The sequence below is a fragment of the Cebidichthys violaceus genome, unplaced genomic scaffold (assembly GCF_023349555.1).
Source record: "Cebidichthys violaceus isolate CVI_PGR_0920_01 unplaced genomic scaffold, fCebVio1.0.p SCAF_3, whole genome shotgun sequence".
NCBI lineage: Eukaryota > Metazoa > Chordata > Actinopteri > Perciformes > Stichaeidae > Cebidichthys > Cebidichthys violaceus.
In genome coordinates, this window is record NW_027176483.1 from 1,063,103 (window position 1) to 1,077,477 (window position 14,375).

The following is a 14,375-nucleotide window of genomic DNA, read 5'->3' on the forward strand; positions in this document are numbered from 1 at the left end:
AGAGGGCAACCAGTGAGGAACCAGTGAGGAACCAGAGAGGAACCAGAGTGGAACCAGAGAGGAACCAGAGTGGAACCAGAGAGGAACCAGTGAGGAACCAGTGAAGTTCCTGTTAACAAACTGGAACTTCAGATTACTGCTAATTCGCTAACGTTAGCATGCTAACATGCTGAGCTAAGATGGTGAACGTTGTAAACTTTACATCAGCTAAACGTTAGCATGTTAGCATTTAGCTCAGAAAAACACCACAGTGCTAAAGCACAGAGCTGCTAGCGTGACTGTAGACGCTAAGTGTTGCTGCTTGATAAAGTATGTTAATGATTAATCGGTTAATTGACCAAAAACATTTATTTATTAACAACTTTTCACAGTTTTGGTTCGTTGGAGAAAACGTGATCTCTTTTTTTCAGACATTTTATGAATCAAATAATTGGTAAATTAACTAAAAAACATACAATACACATCATAAGAAATGAAATAATCAAAGTGAATAACAGACTATAGTGAGTAAAGCTGCAGCGATTAATTGATTAGTTGTTAACTATCAAATGAATTGGCCCGATTCTGATAATCGGTTAATAGTTTGAGTCATTCTAGTTTCTTAAACGTGAATATTTTTCCTCCTCTGTGACAGTAAATTACATATATTTGAGTTGAGAACACAAAAAGACATTTGATGAGGACATCTTGGGCTTTTCCCCCCAATTTTCTGCCAATTTATGAACAAACAACGAATCAATTAATCAAACATAATTGTGAGATTTATGGACAGTAATATAATTAATGGTTAGGACTACACAATAACTAATATTTAATATAATTTAACTTCCTATAATATGAAGGTTTATAAAATATAATTGTTCACCGCGATAGCTGATCAATAACGATAATCAATGTAAAGACTCTCTGCAGCTTTCACTGGTTTATTTATAAAAACAACTAAATTTAACAGCAGACAGCTGGAGGTGTCACATCCACTAAAGTCTGACAGCACAACTTCCGGTTTTCAAAGTAAAAGCCTGTGCTCATACAACCCAACAGGGAAAGTGTTCTCTTCTACACATCTGATACAAACATATAACATTACTTTATATTATATCACAATTCAGGTCCAGGTGATGAGATGGCTGACTTGTTTTAATAACATCTAACTTTAAGCAGTATAATAATACATATTAAGAACACATTATTGTTACTAGGGTCAAAGACACAAATATACAAAATACATGTATCAAGATTTATGCTATTTATTAAGAGTTTTCACTCATAATTACTTTACTTAAATATAAAATAGTGCAAGTTAGAAGAGATACAATTAAATATAACATAAAATATAAAACTTTAAAGTTATATGAATTAAGTTGGACAGTAAAATAAATAGTCCATTAAATAATGTAAAGTCAGCCTTTTAAAAAAAAGAAGAAGAAATATCATATAAAACATGTTACTTATCTAATATTAAATTATGTTTCCGGATCTGTTCGCATACTGTGTGCATTACTTTGAAGGCCACACGTGCATAACTTCTGGTGTAACGCTCGCTAGTTCCCGCTAACTTTAATTCTTCGTGTTGACAAATTTACTAACTAACGTCGCTAAATGAACTGACCCGTACCTGCCGCCGTCCGTCTGGCGTCCTCCTCGAAGACGAGCCTGAAGTCCAGCTCCTCCGCGTAGTTTACTGAGGACATTGAACCGGAAGACACGCAGCGCGTCCTCAGAGAGACAGCCGCTAAAACGACCTGTCTGTCCGTTAAAAGTGACCCGTCTCACTCACTTCCATCAGAACTCCGACAACAACAATAAAACACGTCGACTAATTTACAACAGGTTCCCTCCTCGATTAAAAGTTGTTAACCGGTAATCGACTCGATCAATAAATAAAGTCTCGTACTCCGAAGTGTGAAAACCGGAAAAAGTCCCATTGTTGTGTAAACTTGTTCTTCTTCGGTGGTTTCTGGTTAGAGAGGTTTTTTTTACTCTCCTCCAGGTTGATCTCTGTGATGCGTTCATGGTCTCCTCGTTAAAAATCATTACGTTACCACTTCCAGCAACGTAAGGAAATGATATAAAGAGAAATATAAAATATATATATATTAAATATAAATTAAATATAATAATAATATCATTATAAATAAATAAATATATATATATATATATATATATATATATTAAATATAAAAATAGCGACTGCAAAATATACAGAAGCATTTAATGAACTAAATTAAAATGAAAAATGTAATCTCAAAATAACAATTTCCCACTTGTGTCAAATTTTACATTTAAAATAAATTATATAATTTGCATATTGGAAATTCCATTTAACATTTTGTCTTGTTTTGTATTTATATATATTTTATATAACTAGACATTTTCTTCAACACTGTTTGTATGGTGTAGTACATTTTACTTTTTGTAGTTTTTTGTTTTACTAATATGAATTCATATATTGATAGATTTAAAAGAGCTCATTGACTTTGCTATTAAATCACTTTAAGGACATTAAATTAAAAGTATTAACATTCTACTTGAGTTATATAAATGTAAACTATAGTAAATGTGGTAACCTGTATGTTAAAGCAGGAGACGTGAGACATTTTTATAATTCATTTATATATTAATTTAATGACTGAATTATTGTTTTTCTAATTTAAAATAGTCTAAAGTTCATCAGATGTTAAATCATTTGTTTTGACTCGTCAGTTTGCAACAAGATGTTTTAAATATGGCTACAAAATATTAACCTAATAATAAATGTAGCGCATTAACTTTTAAGCTTTTATTTTTGTTTATTTTGAGACAAACATGGTGTCAGAGTAACACTCAAATTTCCCAGTGCCCGTGAAGGCACCATTAGCCAGCCCGGTGATGACGTCAGTAGCTGGGCGTCAACATCTCTCAGGTTCAATTCAGGACTTTTTAATCATTAGAGGAGCGACGAGGAAGTATTTACATCCTTTAGTGTAGTACAAGTACTAATACCACACTGTGGAAATACTATGTCACAGTACAAGTACAAATACCACACTGTGACAATACTTTAACATTATTAATATTAAACATGAATCTCATTATTATTATTATAAAACAAGTCATTGTTTCAGCTGTACTTGTATAAACGTATTTATAACTAAACATAGTATTCTATAAACATGTTGATTGTAAAGTAACTAAAGCTGTCAGATAAAAGTAGAGCAGAATAAAAAGTAGCATCAAAAGAAAAGAATGAAGTAAAGTAGCTCAAATTTACTCCAGTTAAAGTACTTAGTTACATTCCACTACTGCATGAATAATAACAATAAATAACACGTCATAATAAAGAAATCCATCCCTGTGTTTGTGTCGTTCATGTGTTTTTAATAGTTTTCAGTTGAGACTTTCAGAAAACAAAGAAATAAACTAACATGAGACCTTCAGGTTCTTCATGGGGAACCTTCAGGTTCTTCATGGGGAACCTTCAGGTTCTTCATGGGGAACCGTCCTCAGCTGAACGACGACGAATGAAACAAAACTCAATCCGTTAATCAGGATGTTAAAAAGTTCCATAAGGCACCGAGTGTCATTCAGGAATATAAAATGATACATCGTGAATATGAAGGTTCAGCTCTGCCCCCTAGTGGCTGAACATCTGAACCTCTTCAGCTACAGGTTTAAAATAAAAAGATAAACATATACATATATACATATACATATATATATATATAATGTATAACCATTGTATGACCGACCCAATAATCTAAACTTAAAGAGAATCTTTTTGATGCAGAGAAACAAACAATGTAAAATAAAGAAGCTGTTGATTTGTTCACAAACGTCTTCTGACTCCTCATGACGTCATCGTTTGTTTGTGACGCTCACCGTTCTCCACGCCGACGCTCTTTGTCTTCTGGTCGTCCGTCTCCTGTCGGGTCTCGAACACGTGACGTTTGTTGCTCCCCTCTTCCTCTTCCTCTTCCTCTTCGATGCCGTTCGGCTTCCCCTCCCCCTCCCTCTTCCTCTTGCAGACCAGGCCGGAGTCTTCCTCGCCGATGCGACCCTCCGGTATCCCGAGGACTCGCAGACAGACGACGGCGGCCGCTTGCTCTGCGAATTTCTTTGACTTCTCCCTGAAAAAAAAGACGAGATCATTCAGCACGAAAGGCCTGAAACTAAATAAAATGTGTTAATGAAACTAAATAAAATGTGTTAATGAAACTAAATAAAATGTGTTAATGAAACTAAATAAAATGTGTTAATGAAACTAAATAAAATGTGTTAATGAAACTAAATAAAATGTGTTAATGAAACTAAATAAAATGTGTTAATGAAACTAAATAAAATGTGTTAATGAAACTAAATAAAATGTGTTAATTAAACTAAATAAAGTGTGTTAATTAAACTAAATAAAATGTGTTAATGAAACTAAATAAAATGTGTTAATGAAACTAAATAAAATGTGTTAATGAAACTAAATAAAATGTGTTAATGAAACTAAATAAAATGTGTTAATTAAACTAAATAAAATGTGTTAATAAAACTAAATAAAATGTGTTAATTAAACTAAATAAAGTGTGTTAATTAAACTAAATAAAATGTGTTAATGAAACTAAATAAAATGTGTTAATGAAACTAAATAAAATGTGTTAATAAAACTAAATAAAATGTGTTAATGAAACTAAATAAAATGTGTTAATGAAACTAAATAAAATGTGTTAATGAAACTAAATAAAATGTGTTAATGAAACTAAATAAAATGTGTTAATGAAACTAAATAAAATGTGTTAATGAAACTAAATAAAATGTGTTAATGAAACTAAATAAAATGTGTTAATGAAACTAAATAAAATGTGTTAATTAAACTAAATAAAATGTGTTAATGAAACTAAATAAAATGTGTTAATTAAACTAAATAAAATGTGTTAATTAAACTAAATAAAATGTGTTAATTAAACTAAATAAAATGTGTTAATTAAACTAAATAAAATGTGTTAATTAAACTAAATAAAGTGTGTTAATTAAACTAAATAAAATGTGTTAATGAAACTAAATAAAATGTGTTAATGAAACTAAATAAAATGTGTTAATTAAACTAAATAAAATGTGTTAATAAAACTAAATAAAATGTGTTAATGAAACTAAATAAAATGTGTTAATGAAACTAAATAAAATGTGTTAATGAAACTAAATAAAATGTGTTAATGAAACTAAATAAAATGTGTTAATGAAACTAAATAAAATGTGTTAATGAAACTAAATAAAATGTATTAATAAAACTAAATAAAATGTGTTAATGAAACTAAATAAAATGTGTTAATTAAACTAAATAAAATGTGTTAATGAAACTAAATAAAATGTGTTAATGAAACTAAATAAAATGTGTTAATGAAACTAAATAAAATGTGTTAATGAAACTAAATAATGTGTTAATGAAACTAAATAAAATGTGTTAATTAAACTAAATGGTGTTAATGAAGCTAAATAAAATGTGTTAATGAAACTAAATAAAATGTGTTAATGAAACTAAATAAAATGTGTTAATTAAACTAAATAAAATGTGTTAATGAAACTAAATAAAATGTGTTAATGAAACTAAATAAAATGTGTTAATGAAACTAAATAAAATGTGTTAATGAAACTAAATAAAATGTGTTAATGAAACTAAATAAAATGTGTTAATTAAACTAAATAAAATGTGTTAATTAAACTAAATAAAATGTGTTAATTAAACTAAATAAAGTGTGTTAATTAAACTAAATAAAGTGTGTTAATGAAACTAAATAAAATGTGTTAATGAAACTAAATAAAATGTGTTAATTAAACTAAATAAAATGTGTTAATAAAACTAAATAAAATGTGTTAATGAAACTAAATAAAATGTGTTAATGAAACTAAATAAAATGTGTTAATTAAACTAAATAAAATGTGTTAATTAAACTAAATAAAATGTGTTAATGAAGCTAAATAAAATGTGTTAATTAAACTAAATAAAATGTGTTAATTAAACTAAATAAAATGTGTTAATGAAACTAAATAAAATGTGTTAATTAAACTCAATAAAATGTGTTAATTAAACTCAATAAAATGTGTTAATGAAACTAAATAAAATGTGTTAATGAAGCTAAATAAAATGTGTTAATTAAACTAAATAAAATGTGTTAATTAAACTAAATAAAATGTGTTAATTAAACTAAATAAAATGTGTTAATGAAACTAAATAAAATGTGTTAATGAAACTAAATAAAATGTGTTAATTAAACTCAATAAAATGTGTTAATTAAACTAAATAAAATGTGTTAATTAAACTAAATAAAATGTGTTAATGAAACTAAATAAAATGTGTTAATTAAACTAAATAAAATGTGTTAATTATACTAAATAAAATGTGTTAATTAAACTAAATAAAATGTGTTAATTAAACTAAATAAAATGTGTTAATGAAGCTAAATAAAATGTGTTAATTAAACTAAATAAAATGTGTTAATTAAACTAAATAAAGTATGTTTGAGAGTGAGTGAGTGAGTGAGTGAGTGAGTGAGTGTCCTGACCACAGACTAGATCTGTATCTCTTCCCCTCCACAGTGACAGTGGACTGAAACGATCGATCCTGAGAACGCTGCGCCTGAAAAACACAAAACAGTAAACATTTAAACTTCAAATGTGTACAATCAAACATCATGAATATGGTGGTTCACAAAGATCATATGTTGATGAAATGTTCATCACACACGTAGTCATCTTATTGGTCCAACAGACTCTCACCATCTCATAGAGCGGCTGCTCCACCTTCTCCTTTCGACTCCACTCCAGCAGGAACATCTTAGGAGTGATGTGAGGAGGATACTCCCTCCTGGAACCACAAACACCAGATCACCACATGTTCAAGAAGAAGACAAAGGAGAACAAGGAGAAGATGAAGATGCAGCAGAAGGAGAAGAAGAAAAAACAAGTGACCTTGTAGTCCTACGTGTGATCTTGTAGTCCTACGTGTTCCCTTGTAGTCCTACGTGTTCCCTTGTAGTCCTACGTGTTCCCTTGTAGTCCTACGTGTTACCTTGTAGTCCTACGTGTTCCCTTGTAGTCCTACGTGTTCCCTTGTAGTCCTACGTGTTACCTTGTAGTCCTACGTGTTCCCTTGTAGCTCTACGTGTTACCTTGTAGTCCTACGTGTTACCTTGAAGCTCTACGTGTTACCTTGTAGCTCTATGTGTTACCTTGTAGTCCTACGTGTTACCTTGTAGTCCTACGTGTTACCTTGTAGCTCTACGTGTTCCCTTGTAGTCCTACGTGTTCCCTTGTAGTCCTACGTGTTCCCTTGTAGTCCTACGTGTTACCTTGTAGTCCTACGTGTTACGTTGTAGCTCTACGTGTTACCTTGTAGTCCTACGTGTTACCTTGAAGCTCTACGTGTTACCTTGTAGCTCTATGTGTTACCTTGTAGTCCTACGTGTTACCTTGTAGTCCTACGTGTTACCTTGTAGTCCTACGTGTTACCTTGTAGCTCTACGTGTTACCTTGTAGCTCTACGTGTTACCTTGTAGTCCTACAGATCAAACAGACTGACCTCTCGTTGAGGTTCAGTGACTCACCGCTCAAACCTGACGGCCATGGTGGTGACGTCTCCGTCCATCACCAGCGTCTCCGGCTGGCTGCTGGTCTGCAGGGCGTCCCTCTTGGCCTGCAGCTGGTCCTGGGTCTGCTGGTAGAACTCCTGCAGCCCCAACGCCTCGCTGCAAAAAACACACGACGTCACCGACCCAACGCTCAGAACCACCACGAGTCATTTCAATAAATAAAACAATAACCGGTGGGCGCACCTGAGCTCCGCGCTGGTCTGAGCCGCCTGCACCTGCTTCCCCAGAGGAGACTCCACCTTCTCTCTCAGCATCTGACACAGACAGTACTTAGTGTTGAAGGCGTGGTTGTTGTACCGGATCGCCTACGAAACCACAGAAGAAGAAAGTAGTAGAGTAAGAAGGTTACACTTCAGAGGAGACTATAGAAGGGAATATGGTAAAAATATATACTTAACTGATAGATATCACCAAGAAACTTCTCCACTTCATCACTCACATTAAGATGAGCATTTATTGTATCTCAAGTTCTCTGAAATGTTATGTTTAAATATGCAAATGAGGTATTATGTGATGGTAATTTATGGTGAATTTAGTAGAAATCTACAGACGTAAACAGACAAAGTAATAAAATAAATGTTTTCTTTCCTCTAGTGTGAAAGAAGACGAGTTATGGAAGACAGAAAGACCAACATCTCTCAATCAGTTGTTCTCACGTGTTTGAGGTAGTCCTCCATGACGGTCTCCAGAGGAAGTGGTCCCTGGTCTCTGAACACTGAAGCGTTCCACATGGCGGCTCGAGCCAACATGACCGACGAGGCTCCAGTCGAGTTCCTGAAGTCCTCGATGTCCACGTTGGTCTTCACCAGATCCAGAGACCCTCCACTGAGAGACAGAGGTACGTCATACTCTACTCCATCTCAGAGGTACTTCATACTCTACTCCATCTCAGAGGTACGTCATACTCTACTCCATCTCAGAGGTACTTCATACTCTACTCCATCTCAGAGGTACGTCATACTCTACTCCATCTCAGAGGTACTTCATACTCTACTCCATCTCAGAGGTACGTCATACTCTACTCCATCTCAGAGGTACTTCATACTCTACTCCATCTCAGAGGTACGTCATACTCTACTCCATCTCAGAGGTACTTTATACTCTACTCCATCTCAGAGGTACTTTATACTCTACTCCATCTCAGAGGTACGTCATACTCTACTCCATCTCAGAGGTACTTCATACTCTACTCCATCTCAGAGGTACTTCATACTCTACCTCAGAGGTACTTCATACTCTACTCCATCTCAGAGGTACGTCATACTCTACTCCATCTCAGAGGTACTTCATACTCTACTCCATCTCAGAGGTACTTCATACTCTACCTCAGAGGTACTTCATACTCTACTCCATCTCAGAGGTACTTCATACTCTACTCCATCTCAGAGGTACTTTATACTCTACCTCAGAGGTACTTCATACTCTACTCCATCTCAGAGGTACGTCATACTCTACTCCATCTCAGAGGTACTTCATACTCTACCTCAGAGGTACTTCATACTCTACTCCATCTCAGAGGTACGTCATACTCTACTCCATCTCAGAGGTACTTTATACTCTACTCCATCTCAGAGGTACTTCATACTCTACTCCATCTCAGAGGTACTTCATACTCTACCTCAGAGGTACTTCATACTCTACTCCATCTCAGAGGTACTTCATACTCTACCTCAGAGGTACTTCATACTCTACTCCATCTCAGAGGTACTTCATACTCTACTCCATCTCAGAGGTACTTTATACTCTACCTCAGAGGTACTTCATACTCTACTCCATCTCAGAGGTACGTCATACTCTACTCCATCTCAGAGGTACTTCATACTCTACTCCATCTCAGAGGTACTTTATACTCTACTCCATCTCAGAGGTACTTTATACTCTACTCCATCTCAGAGGTACGTCATACTCTACTCCATCTCAGAGGTACTTTATACTCTACTCCATCTCAGAGGTACTTCATACTCTACTCCATCTCAGAGGTACGTCATACTCTACTCCATCTCAGAGGTACTTCATACTCTACTCCATCTCAGAGGTACGTCATACTCTACTCCATCTCAGAGGTTCGTCATACTCTACTCCATCTCAGAGGTACGTCATACTCTACTCCATCTCAGAGGTACTTTATACTCTACTCCATCTCAGAGGTACTTTATACTCTACTCCATCTCAGAGGTACGTCATACTCTACTCCATCTCAGAGGTACGTCATACTCTACTCCATCTCAGAGGTACGTCATACTCTACTCCATCTCAGAGGTACGTCATACTCTACTCCATCTCAGAGGTACGTCATACTCTACTCCATCTCAGAGGTACTTCATACTCTACTCCATCTCAGAGGTACGTCATACTCTACTCCATCTCAGAGGTACGTCATACTCTACTCCATCTCAGAGGTACTTTATACTCTACTCCATCTCAGAGGTACTTCATACTCTACTCCATCTCAGAGGTACTTCATACTCTACTCCATCTCAGAGGTACTTTATACTCTACTCCATCTCAGAGGTACATAATGTACTTTTTACTGTAAATACAACAATCAGGTTTTTGAAAACATGAATGTATTTTGTTGAGTTGTACAGATAAAGGTGATGAATGCTTCCCTGTTGGATTATTTTCTGTCCCAATCTGACCTCAAGTCTCTGCTAGTTGCGTTCACTGCCCTGTTTAACAAACTGAAACCACAGTTCTGCGTCTGTTGGAGCCAGAAGGACGAGGAGCTGTTGAAGCTTACTTGGCGATGACGGGGATGGAAACCGAACGAGCGACGGCCTGAATGTAATCGAGGTGCAGCGGGTGGCGAGGACGCTCCTCCTTCAACCTGAACACCACATCAACCGGTCAGTGAACGCACCAAAGGAAGCAGCCAATCAGGAACAAGATGCAATCAATCATTAGTTATAACATGAAGAGCCGCACAATGAGCCACGAAATAAAATACACAAAGCTATATATATATATTTACTACAAAACTTTACTCCACCTGCTTTTAACCTGTGATGATAGTAAATGATGTTTTTGTTTATTTGTTTACTGTTATAATGTAATTTATCTGCTTTGTTTATATTGTTATTACTTTTACTGGTTCTGTCTTTACCATGTGAAGTGCTGTACAAATAAAATGTATTATTATTATTATTATTATTATTATTAAAAGCCATATAAAGATGTTGAAATAATATTCAAAACATGTCAAACGTGGATACGAGAAAAGACCAAATATTGACAAAGTGTAAAATATAATTTAAAGTCATATTTCATGTCGTCTGTATTTAGTTTACCTGCCGTGAACGGCGACGGCAGCGACGCCCGTCTTCTCGATCCTCTGGACCAGACGGACCGTCTCCTCCAACTGGAACCAGAGAAGAACATGAACCCAGTGAAGAACATGGAACCAATGAAGAACATGGAACCAGTGAAGAACATGGAACCAGTGAAGAACATGGAACCAGTTACAGGACATGGAACAATATGAAATATAACATAACGGAACATCTCAATAAATCTGTTCAATGGTTCAACAGAAAGAGACAACGATCCTCTGAGCTACAGATGAACGAGAAGAAATCAGCTGGTAGAAGAAACAGGAAGCTTAGATTTAAAGAGGAACAGCTTCCTGTTTCAGAGTTTCACAATAAAAGCAGCCTAGAACAAGCTGGAATTAACTTTATCGAAGCTGTTCTTCAGACTTCACAATAGAGAAGAATAGTTATTATTGAAGGAAGGACGAAAAACATCGATCCAACAGCTCAATCATAACTTGTCAATGGTAGCGTATTTATCTGATATATTTAAACAGAAACGATCATAAACTGATAAGAACGTTTTTCACATCTTACCGAAGGCAGGATTCTGATTTTACACGTGACCGGTACAGAAACTCCTGTGACGAGCTTCTTCAGGATCTACGGATAAAAGAGGAAGTAACCGACTGACTAACACTGAATTAATGTGGGAGAGAGTCCGGCTGACGTACGCACCGCCTCGATCAGGTCTGGATCTGACAGAAGAGCAGCTCCCATCCCGCCCTGCAACAAGTCAACAAGTCAACAGGTCTGCAGGTCAACAAGTCAGCAGGTCAACAAGTCAGCAGGTCAACAGGTCAACAAGTCAGCAGATCAACAGGTCAACAGGTCAACAAGTCAGCAAGTCAGCAGGTCAACAAGTTAACAGGTCAACAAGTCAACAAGTCAGCAGGTCAACAAGTCAGCAGGTCAGCAAGTCAGCAGGTCAGCAAGTCAACAGGTCAACAAGTTAACAGGTCAACAGGTCAACAAGTTAACAGGTCAACTGATCAGCAAGTCAACAGGTCAACAAGTCAGCAGGTTAACAGGTCAGCAGGTCAACAAGTCAACAGGTCAACAGGTCAGCAAGTCAACAGGTCAACAGGTCAGCAGGTCAGCAGGTCAACAAGTCAGCAGGTCAACAAGTTAACAGGTCAACATGTCAGCAGGTCAACAGGTTAACAAGTCAACAGGTCAGCAGGTCAACAAGTCAGCAGGTCAACAAGTCAACAAGTCAACAGGTCAACTGATCAGCAGGTCAACAGGTCAGAGCTCAGAGCTGCAGGCGGCTGGTTTACCGACAGAGGACTCACCTTCGTGGAGTATTCTTTGGGACAGCCCATATTCACGTCAATAGCGGCCACATCCTGCTCCCTACAGGACGGGGAAAGGTTCAGCAATGCATCATGGGAAACAAAAATGGATTCCAATCAACTGAATCTGTGTTTTTAGCTGAGCTGGGCCAGATAGTGTTCAGTTAAAACACATCGGTGATGCCGTTTCTGAAGAAGGACATGAGAAGCTTTAAAACAGATGAGGTGCGTTTAAGGTCCAGAGACGGAGCTGTGGACTCACACTAGCCGGGCCACGACCAGCGCTCTGTCCGGGTCAGCAGTTCCCTAAAAAATAAAGAAGAAGAAGAAGAAGAAGAAGTGAAGTCACGGCTCGGACTGAGAACGCTCCACACATCAAGGACGAATGTGTTCCGTCTCACCATCTGGAAGACGACTCGGTCCTTCTCCCTCTCACAGGTCCTGAACATCACTCGCTCGTCCGGCGCCACAAAATCCACCGTCTGCAGCACCTCTGGAAACACACGACGACAAGAACCTTTATTTCTCTCACCGCGCTGAAACACAGGATCTACGGACGTCCTTCCAGCGCTGCTGAAGTGAAGACAGACTCACCGTTCACCACTCGGTGACATTTGGCCATTTTGATGTCGATCAACTCCTGAAAACAGACGAGAAGAGTTTACAGCACTCAGACAAACAGCGACAGCAGAAGACCACGTCTGACAAACAGAGTCACTACGATGACGTCGTGACTCCAGATATTAAAGCACATCTATGCATGAGGCACCAGCTCTTTGTTTCAACAAAGTATGACTCAATAAAGACGTATGGGATCTTATTCTTCAGATGTATTCCCTCCTCACCTCACAGTAAACCACGTCCGCTCCGTAGTCCAGAGCCAGCAGCCTCATGGGCAGAGTCCCGACCCGGACCATCGGGGCCAGAGCGGTGATGTTCCTGAAGCTCAGCCGGCCTGCTGCCATCATGGAGGCTCAGAGGTCCTGTGAACGACCCGGACACGACTATAATATATAACATTCATATTATTATTATTATTGTTAGACATCCATCTACTGTTCTTGATTCATGTTTATATTATTTATTTTTGACTACAATCGTGGTCATAATATATATATATATATATATATATATATATATATATATATATATATATATATATAATTATATAATATATTATATAATATTATTATATTACAATTATTGTTATAATAATAATATATTATATAATAATATATTATAATAATAATAATAATAATAATAATAATAGTTAGACATCGAAGCCTCGTTTTCTCACCAGACTCCGCTCAGAAACCAGCTGATTTAAGGAGGTTCAGGTTTTTACCCAAAGAACAAATTGAACAGCCGACAACTAAAAACCACAAACTTTAAACCTGAATTATGTTGATTAATATTTCATTCGGCAAACGCAATGTAACAAATATAACAGTAACTTTTAGTACCGGCTCCATTTCTAGCTTACGTTCCTCCTACAGGTCGGAGGATTAATCAGTCTCTCTCCAGCGGTTAAAACCGAACATTAATGAACAAATTATTGACTTTTTAATGACAATAAACGATGTAAAAGTATGCCGGAGTAACAGCAGAGCGCTACAGATTATTAAACTGAACATATTTACACTCGTTCACGTCTGTTAACAAACCGACAAACAAGTAAACTTTAAAATGAGAGTTTAGCGAACGGAGTCTGGTTATGCTATTGCTAACATTGTAGCTAGCTGCTGTTTGAACACAATGTGAGCTAAAGGATGAATTAATATGCTTCACAGGCGTCTGCTTATTCAGATGTGTATCTGTATAAAGTATAACTTCACATTCAATGAACTCACCGGCATTTATGTAACAGCAGCTGTAACGTGGGGGAAGAAACACCGAGCGTGCTGCTTCTACTTCCTGTTTGGTCTCCTACGTCACCACCGCGTCATAGATCACGATCATGTAGATCAGCACTACATAGAATACAGCCATGGTTATACTATATATATATATATATATATATATATATATATATATATATTTATATATATATATATATATATATGTATTATTGACAATCAAAACCGAAGTCAATTAATCCACTTTTTGATTATTGGACTAATTGATTCAGCTGTGCTTGTTGGGTAGTTTGAACGTCATATTTA

The 14,375-nt window shown here is 36.1% G+C and overlaps 2 protein-coding genes across 4 annotated transcripts in view; both read right to left on the minus strand.

Moving 5' to 3' along the window:
• Nucleotides 1-1,991, minus strand: part of LOC137881185 (nuclear factor of activated T-cells, cytoplasmic 3-like) — a 14,343-nt gene extending 12,352 nt beyond the window's left edge. The window contains exon 1 of one of the 2 annotated variants that reach the window (XM_068722986.1): nt 1,616-1,991. In XM_068722986.1, coding sequence (XP_068579087.1) covers nt 1,616-1,691 — 76 coding nt within the window. In that variant the 5' untranslated portion in view covers nt 1,692-1,991. Of the gene's footprint in view, nt 1-1,609 lie in introns of both variants that reach the window. The other variant, XM_068722985.1, reaches the window with a different exon arrangement.
• A 1,345-nt stretch (nt 1,992-3,336) lies between these two features.
• dus2 (dihydrouridine synthase 2) lies at nt 3,337-14,154 on the minus strand. 2 transcript variants are annotated; one of them, XM_068723039.1, is made up of 16 exons: nt 14,064-14,154; nt 13,059-13,217; nt 12,808-12,853; nt 12,615-12,706; nt 12,476-12,519; nt 12,214-12,274; nt 11,597-11,644; nt 11,456-11,521; nt 10,898-10,968; nt 10,351-10,437; nt 8,267-8,435; nt 7,794-7,915; nt 7,566-7,706; nt 6,739-6,826; nt 6,525-6,598; nt 3,337-4,106 (listed from the first exon to the last, which is right to left on the minus strand). In XM_068723039.1, exons 2-16 carry the CDS (start codon nt 13,179-13,181, stop codon nt 3,827-3,829), a joined length of 1,512 nt encoding a protein of 503 aa, XP_068579140.1. In that variant the 5' UTR covers nt 13,182-13,217; nt 14,064-14,154; the 3' UTR covers nt 3,337-3,826. The 2 variants fall into 2 exon arrangements, with proteins under 2 accessions (XP_068579140.1, XP_068579139.1); XM_068723038.1 differs by having other exon boundaries at nt 13,059-13,196; nt 14,064-14,150.
• Nucleotides 14,155-14,375: the final 221 nt, after the last annotated feature.

Bases quoted from the DNA above. Each gene is read 5' to 3' on its own strand.
- dus2 (XM_068723039.1), bottom strand. From the start codon at position 13,181: ATGATGGCAGCAGGCCGGCTGAGCTTCAGGAACATCACCGCTCTGGCC. The intron at 12,520-12,614 runs GTGAGACGGAAC...TTTATTTTTTAG, and splicing joins ACCGAGTCGTCTTCCAGATG to GGAACTGCTGACCCGGACAG. The intron at 6,827-7,565 runs GTGAGTCACTGA...TTGTGGTTCCAG, and splicing joins ATGGCCGTCAGGTTTGAGCG to GAGGGAGTATCCTCCTCACA.